This window comes from Narcine bancroftii, chromosome 2, assembly GCF_036971445.1.
Source record: "Narcine bancroftii isolate sNarBan1 chromosome 2, sNarBan1.hap1, whole genome shotgun sequence".
Taxonomy (NCBI): domain Eukaryota; kingdom Metazoa; phylum Chordata; class Chondrichthyes; order Torpediniformes; family Narcinidae; genus Narcine; species Narcine bancroftii.
Window position 1 is genome coordinate 6,413,170 of NC_091470.1, and position 13,659 is coordinate 6,426,828.

The window sequence follows — 13,659 nt, forward strand, 5'->3', positions numbered from 1 at the left end:
ATGAGGATTTCTGATTTGTTTCGGATCTCCTCATTTATCAGAAATTTTTTAACATTTCCGATAACTGAGGATTTTGGAGAATTGGAGTTGTAGCGTACACTGCTTGACCTGGGTTTCTCCAGTATTGTGCTTTTATTTCAACCCATGTCTACAGATTTTCCTGTTTCATTCCACACCGAGTGTGGTGGTTCTATGGAATGAGCTTCCAGACACCAGAATAATTTTGACATTTAAAAGACATTTAGGCAGGTCCATGATTATGAGAGACATAGGCCATTTTTATTTAGTTCTCCCAGATATTTAGTTTTAAAAAAAATTGTGTTTATAATTTTAAATTTCGATATACAGCACGGTAACAGGCCATTTCGGCCCACGAGTCCTTGGCACCTAATTACACCCAATTAACCTACACCCACCCCCAGAACATTTCGAACGGTGGGAGGAAACCGGAGCCCCCGGGTAAAACCCACTCAGGCACGAGGAGATTGGACAATTTCTTACAGACAGCGCGGGACTTGAACTGCTGGAGCCGATCACTGGCACTGTAAAGGCGTTTTACTGCTATGCCAACTGTGCAGTCCGGATGTGCTGTGTCTGAGGTCCCCCCATCCCAGATGTGTTGTTATTGGCACCCCTAGATGTGGTGTGATCGGAACCCCCAATGTGATGTTCGAGTCCCCCACAGTTGTGGTTTGATTTTAAAAAAATCGAACATCAGTACATCTGAGTTGTCCCAGATGTAGTGTAATTGAAGTATCTCAGTTGTGGTGTGACTGGTCTCCCAGATGTGGTTGATCTCCCCAGGTGTGTGTCGACACGACCTGATCACTGGGAGTACCTGCCGTTATTTAAGATTGGGAGTACCCACAAACCACCCCGGCATCTTCGCGGTGCGAGCAGTTGGTTTCCCCAATTTTGGAGTGGCTACACTGCAGGAGGTTGTCCTCCTGGCCTTGGCACTGCACGTCGTCTAGAAGGACAGGCCCACGGCCCTCCCCGAGGGCGGCCCTCCGCAATGCCCTGACCGCCAGGGAGAACCCCAGCTGGCGACACACTACGGCCGCCGCTTTCTTGTCCCACAGGTCGTCACACACTGAACCCCACACCCCATCCACGTACACTTCCACTGTGCCCCGGTCCTCTTGCCCCGACTCCTCCATCAGCCGCACTGCCCCGTTGGTGGGCACCTGTACCAGCGGGGGGTTGCAGGGGCCTTGCCCGCTGCCTGTGTTGTTGCCGCGTTTGGTTGTCCTAGATGGGGAGGTTCCTGTTGGTGGATCAGGAGCAACGTCTAATCCTGTCTGCAACTTCTCCAAGGCTTTGAGGAGCTCCTGAAGCCAGTCGGGGCTGTTCTCCCCACTCAGCCCACGAAGTTTCCCTCCTCTCGACGTGTTCCTCACCAGCTTTTTCCTGGGACGGTGTGGCTGCCCTGTAACACCATTTAAATAAGTGTCGGAGAACATTAGACAGCCCAGTATCGGCCCTCTGTACAATCTAAACCAGGGGTTCTCAACCTTTCTCTCTCTGCTCACATCCCACCTTAAGGAATCCCTAGGCCTTCAGTGCTCAGTGATGAGTCAGGGGTTGCTTAAGGTGGGACGTGAGTGGGAAACGAAAGTTGAGAATCACTGCTCTGAATTCCAATTGTTACTGAAATATTTTGTTTGAGAAAAATTGTTATTGGCCCATTTCCTTGGGAGTTCTGAAACCGTGCACATAACGAGTCAATAAAGTACGATTAAAACAGTGCTTTTCAACCTTTTTCTTCTCACTTACATCCCACCTTAAGCAATCCCTTACTCATCACAGAGCACCGATGGCCTAGGGATTACTTAAAGTGGGATGTGAGTGGAAAGAAAAAGGTTGAGAACCACTGAATCTCTAACCCTTCCCTACCTCACCCCCATAACCCATTCATTTTCTCACATCCATGTGTTTGTCTAAGAGTTTTTGAATTTAGCTTTTAAATTTAGACACACATTTTTCCCATGAGTCTGTTCTGCCCAATTACACCCAAATGACCTACACCCCGGTACGTTTCAAACGGTGGGAGGAAACCCCGGGGGGGAAACCCACGCAGACACGGGGAGAACCTACAAACTCTTTACAGACAGCGTGGGATTCCAACCCCATTCCCGATCGCTGGCGCTGAAACGGTGTTGCGCTAACCGCTACGCCAACTGTTTAAATGCCCCTATTGTTCCAGCCTCCATCACCTTTCAGGCCCCCACCACTCCCTGTGTAAAAATAAATGTACTTCTGACATCACACCTAAACTTTCCTCCATTCACCTTAAACTGATATCCTTTAGTGTTTGCTACTGTCACGCAGGAAAATGGTGCCGGGTCTCCAAGCCTCTCAAAGTCTCCCCTCATCCTTCGTCACTCCAAACAAAAATCCCACACTCTGTCAACCTCTCCAATCCCGGCAACGTCCTGGCAAATCTCCTTTGCACTCTTTCCATAGCATCGATATCCTTCCTGTATATATTATAGCACAGTACAGGCCCTTCGGCCCATGATGTGATGCCGACCTATGTCACGTATGTACTCTGACAATAAATCTGAAATCTGACCTTCCCCACCTCTGTTTTCTATTCATCCATGCACCTGTCTAAGAGTCTTTTACATACCCCTACCGAACCTCCACCACCACCCCAGGCAATACATTCCAGGCACCCACAACTCTCTGTGTAAAGAATTGATCTCTGACGTCTCCCTGAAACTTTCCTCCCCTCACCTGAAACAGATGGTATTGGCCAACAAATACTCAGTCAGAAACACCTCAAGGCAGTGGCATTGCCTTAGAGCAGAGTGGTTAGAGATACTGCCTCACAATGCCAGGCACACTGGTTCGATCCCCACCTCAAGTGAAGTCTGTGTGTTCACCCCTGGGAGCTCTGGGTTTTCCCAGAGTTACATTGAGTTGATATATTAATGAGCTGTGCATAAATTGTCTCACACGTAAAGTGACGCCAATGTCACTAGTCAGTCTGACCTTGTGGAAAGTTCCCTGACCGGATCATCCCTTCGTGGGACGAGAACGGCTCTGGCCAAGACTGTAGGAAACTGCAGAGCGCAAACCATCTCACCGCCACCACCACCCCTCCTCCCCAACCACCACTTCTGTCAGTGCCCATCTCAGACCTCTCACTATCTTAGGAAAGCAGCCAACACATTAAAAGGCTCGTCCCATCCCAGACACTCTCTCCTCTCCCCACAGAAGCCAGGCGAATTTGTAAACATACCCCCAGCTTCAAGGAGTTTCTTTCAGGCTGTTATCAGACGTTAAAACGGACCTGCCATTACTGTAACACTTTGCACTATTTAACTCTACCTTCCTTTTTAACTCTATACCCTGCACTGCTGTGCCTTTGTAATACCATGCTTTCTTCTTGGACAACTGTTGTTCTAGGTATGGGCTGAACTGCCTGGATAGTGCACAAAACAAAGCTTTTCACTGTATCTCACTGTACATGACCCTAAATAATCTAATTCAGCTCGAGCGAGATGCTATTGAGAGCAACTGGTCAGATTCACAGGCTATGTGGTAGTTAACTTGCTAAAAGTAACGCACTTACTTGGCCTGGCCACAAAGTTGATCAGGCGACTTTTCACTTTCACAGGCAGTGGGGTGTGGTGACATTTCCGGGGCGGTGCTCTCCTGGGGAGGTGGGTGCAAAACAAAGATTGAAGTGATTCCTTTCTTCCAGAAATGACTCAAACTTCTCATCATTCTCTCTCCAGAGACCTACTGTCTTTCCAGTACTTTTCAATTTTTTACAGATAACAGGTCCTTCTGGCTCATGAGCCCATGTCGCCCAATTACACCCAATTGACCAACAATCCCTGTACATTTCGAGCGGTGGGAGGAAAGCGGAGTCCCCGGGAAAAACCCACGCAGACACGGGGAGAACATACTTATAGACAGCGCGGGATTCCAACCCCGTTCCCGATCGCTGGCGAGTCAGGAAAGTTCATGAAGTAGTGGACTGGATTGGACAATGGCTGGATGGGAGAAGCCAGAGAGTAGTGGTGGATGACTACTTCCCAGACTGGAGGTCTGTGATTAGTGGTGTGCCTCAGGGATTGGTGCTGGGACAATTGTTGTTTGTCGTCTATATCAATGTGGTAAATTGGGTCAGCAAATTTGCAGATGACACTAAGATTGGAGATGTTGTGGACAGTGAGAAAGGTTCTCAAAACTTACAGAGGGATCTGGATCAGCTGGAAAAATGGGCTGAAAAATGGCCGATGGAATTTAATACAGACAAGTGTGAGGTGGTTGATTTTAGAAGGAGAAACTAAGAAAGGACGTATACGATGAATGGTGGGGAACTGAGGAGTGAGGTAGAACAGAGGGATCTGGGAATACAGGTACATAATTCCCCGAAAGTGGCATCACAGGTGGGTAGGATTGTAAAGAGAGCTTTTGGGATCTTGACCTCATAAATCAAGGTATTGAGTACAGGAGTTTGGTGAGGCCAAATTTGGAGAATTGTGTGCAGTTTTGATCACTGAACTACAGGAAAGATATCAATAAGATAGAAAGAGTGCAGAGAAGATTTACTAGGATGTTGCCCAGACTTCAGGACCTGAGTTACAGGGAAAGGTTAAACAGGTTACGACTTTATTCCCTGGAGTGTAGAAGAATGAAGGGAGATTTGATCGAGGTGTTTAAAATGATGAGGGGGGGGAGACAGAGTAAATGTAGGTCAGCTTTTTCCACTAAGGGTGGGTGAGATACAAACCGGAGGACATGGGTTAAGGGTGAAAGGGGACATTTGGAGGGAATTTCTTCTCACAGAGGGTGCTGTGAATATGGAACAAGCTGCCAGCTGAGGTGGTGATTGTGGGCTTAATTTAATAAGAATTTGGACAAGTACAGGATGGGAGAGGGATGAAGGGCTATGGACTAGGCAAAAAAATGGTTTGGCACAGACTAGAAGGGCCGAAGGGGCCTGTTTCTGTGCTGTAATGTTCTAGGGTTCTCTATCTTTATTTCCTATAGACGCTGCAAATGCCGAGTTCCTCCAGCTTCTCTGTGTTTTTTACTACAATCACAGTGTCTGCAGACTTTCGTGTTTCACTCTGCAGTTACAGCCTCGAGATGAAAGAGGCTGCTGTCCTGGACACACACACACACACACACACACATACACACACACACACACACACAGAGCATGAAGCAGAATCCTTGGGTGTGTCGATGACAAGATTGACCCGCAGATCCCCAGTACCCACTTGCTAATATTGTGGCTTACCGTGAAGGGTCGACTATTTTGTAAAGCACTCCAGTGGGAGACGTGGAGGTCGGTATCCGTGTGGACAGGAAATACAATTCTCCTGTGGACAAGAGGCAGGCATGACTACAGTTCATCCGCAGGAGGGGTGAACAGACCTAGCACCCCAACCTAACTGCGTCATGTCCATGTGAAAATAAGGTGTCAGCTTATTGTTGTTATTTGCGTAACAAAACAGGCAACTTACTCAGTCGGAGAAAAAGAATGGTTGGCATTTTGGATTTTGATGACGAGCTCCGGCCCAAAACATCGACCGTTCCTTTTCCCCCACTGATGCTGCTTGACCTCCAACAGATTGAGTGTCGTGCCAGATTCCAGCATCTCCTGCGTCCCCAGCTGATCCAATTTCCGCATCTAACAACTCCCTACCCCCCCACTTCCTGCCCCCCACCCCGGCAAGGTCCTGGTGAACCTCCTCTGCTGCTTCTCCTGTCCAATATCGCCCTTGGGACCTACAGGTCGGTGACTATGGCAGCGAGCCAGCGAGGGGCTCAGTGGCTGAGGGACCACCGCAGGCTGCAGGTGACTTGTGGTCGGGGGACCCCATGTGGGCTGCAGGAGTCTGGCTTGTGGGAACCAGGTATCGGAAGTGGGCGCTGAGGACAACAATGGCTCCTGAAGGGCCTTGGGCGTCAGAGGCTCCCTGATCATGTCGGAGGTTTGGATCTGGAGCCCAGGGTGGCTGATGGACTGAAAAGGAGTCTGTGCAGCTACAGAGGCTGCGGAAGGCGAATCCACAGACACTCAGTGTCTCTGAAGGGACTCTCTTTTGCTTCTCTTTCTCTCATACTGTAAGGGGCTCCAGGTGACACTGTTGGCAACTCTTTACCTTATGGCGGGAAGAAGACAACTTCCTGTAAAATTACATGTTCTGTACTATTACATGACAATAAAGGAACCTTGAATCTTGAATGTTAAAAGGTGATCAGGTGGGTGGGAGAGAGAATTGGAGACTGCAGGGATTGGGATCTGAAGCCAGCAAGAGTTACCTCCTTCATCCTCAGCGAAGGAGATGATGTACCGGTGGTAGTGATTCCGTAATCCTGGGAAAGAGCATGTTTGACCCTTGCCCATGCAGATCTTGTGATGGTCCCACATCCCGGTTCTGGAATCCTCAGTCAAGGCCATGAGACGGCTGCAATGACCAGGGGAATGATGAGTGTATGGACACAGCCCAGGACATCACGGGGAAAATCCTCCCCACCACCAAGAACACCTCCAGGGAACGCTACCGTTGGAGAGCAGCAGCAATCATCGAGGACCCAATCCACCCAGCTCTGTTCTCACATACTGCTGTTACCTTGCTAAGGGTAAGTGGAGGAGAAGATTGCTACTGGGCTATTTTAAATGCTTTCCTTGAAAGATGAATTGGTTATGTCATCAATCTTAATGTATATTGTTCATTACTGATGCTGTTTTGCTCTACAGTTGGTTTTATATTGTTTTAACCATTAATGTAAGGTTTTTTTAACTTATTGGTGTTTTGACTCCTTCACCATGTGCTGGTCATGAGATCAACGTAGCTCTGCTGAGATTTCACAGTGTAAATTCTGTCATTTTGCATGCTTAGGAGGAAAAGGGATAAAAGGAAGAAATCCCAGAGGATGATGACTCCGGTGGTGAGAGGTGCAAAATTAAAACCCTTGTAGTCCTTACAAGAGGAAATAGCTGGCTAGAGTATTTCTCCTGAAATAAGGGAAACAAGAGGAACTCGGTGGTGACCTGGAAGAAGAGGTTATCATTTGGAAAACCCATGAGGGGGCAACTTTCTTCACAAGACACTGAAGTGGCTGATTGGAGGGAATCAGTTTGTGTGCATCCAACAAGCAACAAATCTCTCTCTGAAACCAACAAAAACCTTCCTGAGCTGTAACCAATTACTTTTAAACACCAGAGCCTGGTAAAAATTAATAAATGTTGAATTCTGTGCACAGTATAAGAACTGCCTGATACTGGTGAACTTGGAGAAGTGAATGATTGGACTATTAAAGAACTTTCCTGAACATATACACATTACATACACGTGCGCTTAGAACTAGAAGGGGGTTAAGTTCATAGTAATAAGTTAAAGTTTGATCCTGTTTTCATGATTAAAGATAATTAAAAGCAACATTTGTTGAAGTAACCATTTGTCTTGGTGAATTTCTATTGCTGCTGGGTTCTGGGGTCCTCTGGCCCCGTAACAACAGAGTTGAGTACATAGTGAAATGTTAAAGTATTTGTGTGTAGTTGAGGAAAAGGATGGATGGGATGGACTCACTGATGTTACCCTGCTGAGGGAACAAAGGGGTAAACAAAGAAGAAAACCCAGAAGACGATGATGGTTGTGTTGTTTTATCTTTTAAAGGGAGCAAATAAAAGCTGGAAAAGAACTGCATGAGTCGTCTCTTCTTCTACACCCGATGCAAACCTGTTACATGTCCAACATTCCACCATGAGCTGATTCATCCCCCCACTCAGCCCCACTCCCCGGCCTTCTCCTTCTGACAATTCAGGTTATATCAGTACCCCTAATGACCTGACCTCTACAGCTGCCCGTGGTAGCAAATTCCAGAGGTTCTCCACTCTCTGGCTAAAGAAATTCCTCCGCACTTTGCTTTAAATGGCCACCCTTCAATCCTGAACTTGGGCCCTCTTGCCCTCAACTCCCCTACCATGGGAAACAACTTTGCCATGTCTACTCTGTCCAGGCCTTTCATTATTCAAAATGCTTCCATAAGGTTTCCCTCATTCTTCTGACCTCAAGGAGTGCAGACCAAGAGCCTCATGTGCTAATCCCTTCATTCCAGGAATAATTCTCGTGAATCTTCTCTGAACTCTCTCCAATGCCAGCACATCCTTCCTTAAATAAGGAGTCCAAAACTGTAGCACGTCCTCCAAATGAGGCCTCACCAGTGCCTTGTAAAGGCTCAACGTCACATCCCTGCTCTTGTATCCTATGATATTATTTCCAACTATCTAACCTCCGCCATCCCCTGAGACTGAGATCCACAGCCCTCATCTCCATCAGATAACAAAGGATGAAAGGAGACTTACTGGAGGTATATAAAATCGAGGGGTATAGGTAGGGTGGACAGCCAACACATATTCCCAGGGCAGCAATTGTTTTATTGTGACCCTACGTTTTCCCTCTTGCACAACCTGCTGAGTTGTCTAGAACCATAGAACATTACAGCACAAATAAAAGGCCTTTCAGCCCTTCTAGTCTGTACCAAACTATTAATCTCCAGAGTCCCACTGATCTCCACTCATTCCTTATCCCTCTATAACCCTCCCATTTATGTACATGACCAAATTTTTCTTTAACGTTAAAATTGAGCCCACATTCACCACTACAGCGGGCAGCTCGTTCCACACCCCTCACCCTCTCCGCGTGAAGAAGTTCCACTTAAGGTTCCCGTAAACTTTTCCCTTTTCTCCCTTAACCCATGTCCTCTAATTTGTACCTCAAGAGGTTGACTTGCCGGGAGAGCATATAAGATAAAGTTTTTCACTATATCACAGTAGACAAAGTGATTTATGGCTTAACCTCCTTTTGAAGGCATGTCAGCTGTTTGAGACTTACCCACTCATGAAGTCTCCGAATATATAGAGTCCGTTGAGATTGGGCGATTCGCAGCCCCTGTAAATGTAGCCCCCAGTGATTGACTTGCCAACACTGTGAGGATAGGCAAAGATGGGCAGAATGTCATCTGTAAGGGGGGATAGGTGGAATCATGGGTTAGACAGCTGGGATATCCTGGCACAATTATCTGTACACATTGTTGGAGAATTGTTAAAGTACACCTGAAGTTGCTTGATCAACAAGCATGAATTTTAAAATTCACTTTGCAAAGCATAAGAACTCATTTCAGTAAGAAGCAGCTAGTCTCATCACAAGAGAGTCTACCGCCTAGCTCACAAGTTACATATTTATATAGATAAACTTTCAGTTTTCCAGAACGTTCAAGCAAACTTTCACCAAACAGTACATGTTTCTTGGGATTTGTTAAGCAGGACTGAGCCCCTTACCCAACAGTTAATAGTCTTTTACTGTCTTTGCCAAATACGGAGTTCATAATCAGCCCTAGCCTTGTTGAATTATAAACAAGAGAATGGAATGTGGCTTAGTCTCTCTTTCCCACAGTCAACATTTTACAATTCATTCTCAGAATAACTTCCATCTTTTTATTGAAGAACCTGCCTTTCTTTGCCTTTACTTGGTGAGGGTCCCAGGCCTGAAACGTTGGCCACCCTTCACTTCCTGTGGATGGTGTGTGACCTGCTGAGTTTCTCCAGCATGTTCATGATCTACACTTGGCCTCCAGCATCTGTAGACCCTTCCTGCTTCACTGATAATCACAATTACTTGTTCTCTGCATCAGTTAACCCACTGGGAATGAGAGGAGTGGGCAGATGCAAAGGGGCCTGGGGGGTCTTTATGCAGGATAACCAGAAGGTAGACTTGCTTGTTGAGTTGGGGGTGAAGAAGCCAAAGAGGAATAGAATCTAAGAGCATGGATGTGATGTTGAGGCTTTTTCAGGCCCTGGTGAGACCTCACAGGGAGGATTTTGAGCAATTTTGGACTCCTCATTGAAGAAAGGATGTGCTGGCGTTGGAGAGAGTTCAGAGAAGATTCACGAGAATGGTTCCTGGAATGAAGGGATTAGCACATGAGGAGGTTCAAAAGGATGATTCCAGGAATGAAAGGGGTATCATATGAGGATCGTTTGACAGCTCTTAGTCTGGTCTCGTTGGAATTTAGGAGAATGAGGAGGTGGAGGGGTGTCATTGAAACATTTCGAATGTTGAAAGGCGTGAATAGAGTAGATGTAGAAACGTTGCTCATTTTTTTTGTAATTTAGACAAACAGCGCGGTAACAGGCCATTTCGGTCCACGAGTCCGTGCTGCCCAATTGCACCCAATTAACCTACACCCCCGGTTCGTTTCGAACGGTGGGAGGAAACCAGAGCCCCCGGGGGAAAACCTACGCTGACACGGGGAGAACGTATAAACTCCTTACAGAGGGATTGGAAACTTAGTCCCGATCGCTGGCGCTGTAAAGGCATTGCACTAACCGCGATGCCAACTGTGCCGCCCCTTGAATCTTGAATCTTACCCATCTATTGAAACTCTTTCCGCCTATGATGTGTCCATCATTGAGGAACACTTCCATTTACTTTTGCACCTCTCCTTGGTCCCAACTCCTCGTAAATCTGCAAAAGGTTCTACAGGCTGAATGGTTGATGTAACTTGTGGCAGAGAATTGATCTCTGAGGGATCCCATTTCTCACTTTCTATCAATCTGACGAGCTAGATTTCAGCTAACCAGTTACCTATTTCTGCTGCTTGGTAACTGATATCGATATTACGGTCATCAATGAGATCGACTGGTTCTTTTTTTTCAAATGTCATTTTCTTGGCATGTAACAAAATTGCATATAGAGCCAAAAATTCTATATCTCAAAATCAATACATGGTTTTTTAACTGATCAATTGGTTCTTGATTAGCCAGGTTACGGGGAGAAGGCTGGGCAGTGGGAAAATGGATCAGCTCATGATGAAGTCTTGATGGGCTGAATGGCCTATTTATAACATATAACCATATAACCACTTACAGCACAGAACAGGCCAGTTCGGCCCTACTAGTCCATGCCGTAGCAAATCCCCACCCTCCTAGTCCCACTGACCAGTACCCTGGTCCATACCCCTCTAGTCCCCTCCTATCCATGTAACGATCCAGTCTTTCCTTAAATGTAACCAATGATCTCGCCTCGACCACGTCTGTCGGAAGCTCATTCCACATCCCCACCATCCTCTGCGTAAAGAAATTTCCCCTCATGTTCCCCTTATAATTTTCCCCCTTCAATCTTAAACCATGTCCTCTAGTTTGAATCTCCCCCTTTCTTAATTGAAAAAGCCTATCCACATTTACTCTGTCTGTCCCTTTTAAAATCTTAAACACCTCTATCAAGTCCCCCCTCAATCTTCTCGCTCCAGAGAAAAAAGCCCCAGTCTGCACAACCTTTCCCTGTAACTCAGACCCTGAAATCCTGTCAACATTCTCGTGAACCTTCTCTACACTCTCTCTATTTTGTTTATATCTTTCCTATAATTTGGTGACCAAAACTGTACACAGTACTCCAAATTTGGCCTCACCAATGCCTTGTACAATTTCATCATAACCTCCCTATTCTTGAATTCAATACTCCGATTTATGAAGGCCAACATTCCAAATGCCTTCTTCACCACACCATCTACCTGAGTATCAGCCTTGAGGGTACTATTTACCACAACTCCTAAATCCCTTTGTTGCTCTGCACTCCTCAATTGTCTACCATTTAATGTATATGACCTATTTAAATTTGCCTTTCCAAAATGTAGCACCTCACACTTATCTGTATTAAATTCCATCAGCCATTTCTCAGCCCACACCTCCAGCCTTCCTAAATCACCTTTTAATCTACTGTAATCTTCCTCACTGTCCACAACACCACCAATCTTTGTATCATCCGCAAACTTGCTTATCCAATTCTCCACCCCTACTTCCAGATCGTTAATATATATAACAAACAATAGTGGACCCAGGACCGATCCTTGAGGAACTCCACTAGTCACCGGCCTCCAATTGGACAAACAATTTTCTACCACTACTCTCTGACACCTCCCATCCAACCATTGCTGAATCCATTTCACTACCTCCTTATTTATACCTAATGCCTCCACCTTTTTTCCTAACCTCCTGTGGGGAACTTTGTCAAAAGCTTTACTAAAGTCCAAATAGACAACATCCACAGCTTTCCCTTCATCAACCTTTTTTGTAACCCCCTCGAAGAACTCAATCAGGTTTGTCAAGCATGATCTATTCCTGACAAAACGTCAGACTTACAGGCCTATAATTCCCAGGTTTGCATTTGGACCCTTTCTTAAACAGCGGAACCACATGCACCACCCTCCAATCCTTTGGTACCACCCCCGTGGCCAGTGACATCCTAAATATCTCTGTTAATGGCCCCACTAACTGTCCACTAGCCTCCCTGAGTGTCCTTGGGAATATTTTGTCCGGTCCGGGAGATTTATCCACCTTTATCTTTTTTAACACAGCCATCACTATCTCCTCGGTTATCCTTATATGCTTCATGACCTCCCCACTATTTTTCTTTACTTCAACTGGTTCAACATTTTTTTCCCTAGTGAATACCGAGGCAAAGAAATCATTCAAAATTTCCCCCATTTGCTCAGACTTCTCACTCAGCCTACCCTCGCTATCTACAACATCTTATGGAGTTGGTAACCAGAGGACATGGGTCTAAAGGTGAGGGGGGAGATTTAATAGGAATCTGAGGGGTGACTTTTCTACATAGAGGGTGGAATGGGCTGCGTGAGGAGGTGGTATTGGCTAGTACATTTTTAAGAAACATTTGGATGGAGACAGGGATATGGGCCAAATGCAGGCAGGTGGGATTAGTGTGGATGATGTGTGCAGTGGACCTGGGAGAGCAGGGTTCAACCACCTGGTCCTAATGTTGGTGGTTGAGTACACACTGCATGAATCTTAAGGCTCGAAGGTCTCTTGGGAAAGGGTATGACATGATCCTGGCTTACACTTCAAATACTTCCAAAGAAATTCAGTGGGATCAGACTAGCGAGGCCTGTCTGATTTAATTTAGAGTCACTGAGCTGAATTGTTTGATTGCCATGTACCAGTTTTTTATTTTGGAGAATTGTGTCCAAATCCACAACCTGCTCGTCCTTCCTGTAACAGGGCGACCAGAATTCCACACAAGACTCCGAGTGCGGCCTAACCCAGCTATTCTCAACAGGGCCTCTACACCACCCCACCCCCCACAGGGGGGATGGGCACAAAACCTTTACGCAAAAGCCTTGCTTTTCTTTTCATAAATATTTTAAATGTTCTTTTTCTGTTGTCGGATGGAGAGATGTACGGAAGAAACCAAAATGTAATGACTTCACAGGGAAGGAGGCCCATAACCACTGAACAGAGTCCTAAGGGGCCGAAAGTGGGTTGAGAATGGCTGGCCTAACCAAAGCTTTATATCCAGATGTTTAATGGATGTTTTAAACCTCTTGACCGCAATTTGAACAGGTATTGGGAACTTAGATTAGAGTATATATTGGGATAGAATATAGAACACTGCAGCACAGTACAGGCCCTTCAGCCCATGATGTTGTGCTGACCTATATATTCCTATCAAAACAAAAACATCCCTTCCCACCTCAATTTGTTTTTCATCCATGTGCCTGTCTGAGAGTCTCTTATATATCTCCACCACCATCCCTGGCAAAGCATTCCAGGCCCCCGCAACTCTCTGTGTAAATAAATTACCTCTGATGTCTCCCCTAAACTTCCCTCCC

General features: G+C 46.1%; 1 protein-coding gene across 2 annotated transcripts in view; it reads right to left on the reverse strand.

Annotated features, from left to right (window-relative positions):
* Positions 1–257: 257 nt before the first annotated feature.
* hhipl1 (HHIP-like 1) overlaps positions 258–13,659 on the reverse strand; it is a 32,099-nt gene continuing 18,697 nt past the window's right edge. For both annotated transcript variants that reach the window (XM_069915735.1, XM_069915734.1), the window contains 5 exons: positions 8,868–8,994; positions 6,292–6,437; positions 5,264–5,345; positions 3,581–3,663; positions 258–1,429 (listed from right to left, as the gene is read on the reverse strand). In XM_069915735.1, coding sequence (XP_069771836.1) covers positions 849–1,429; positions 3,581–3,663; positions 5,264–5,345; positions 6,292–6,437; positions 8,868–8,994 — 1,019 coding nt within the window. In that variant the 3' untranslated portion in view covers positions 258–848. The remainder of the gene's footprint in view (positions 1,430–3,580; positions 3,664–5,263; positions 5,346–6,291; positions 6,438–8,867; positions 8,995–13,659) is intronic.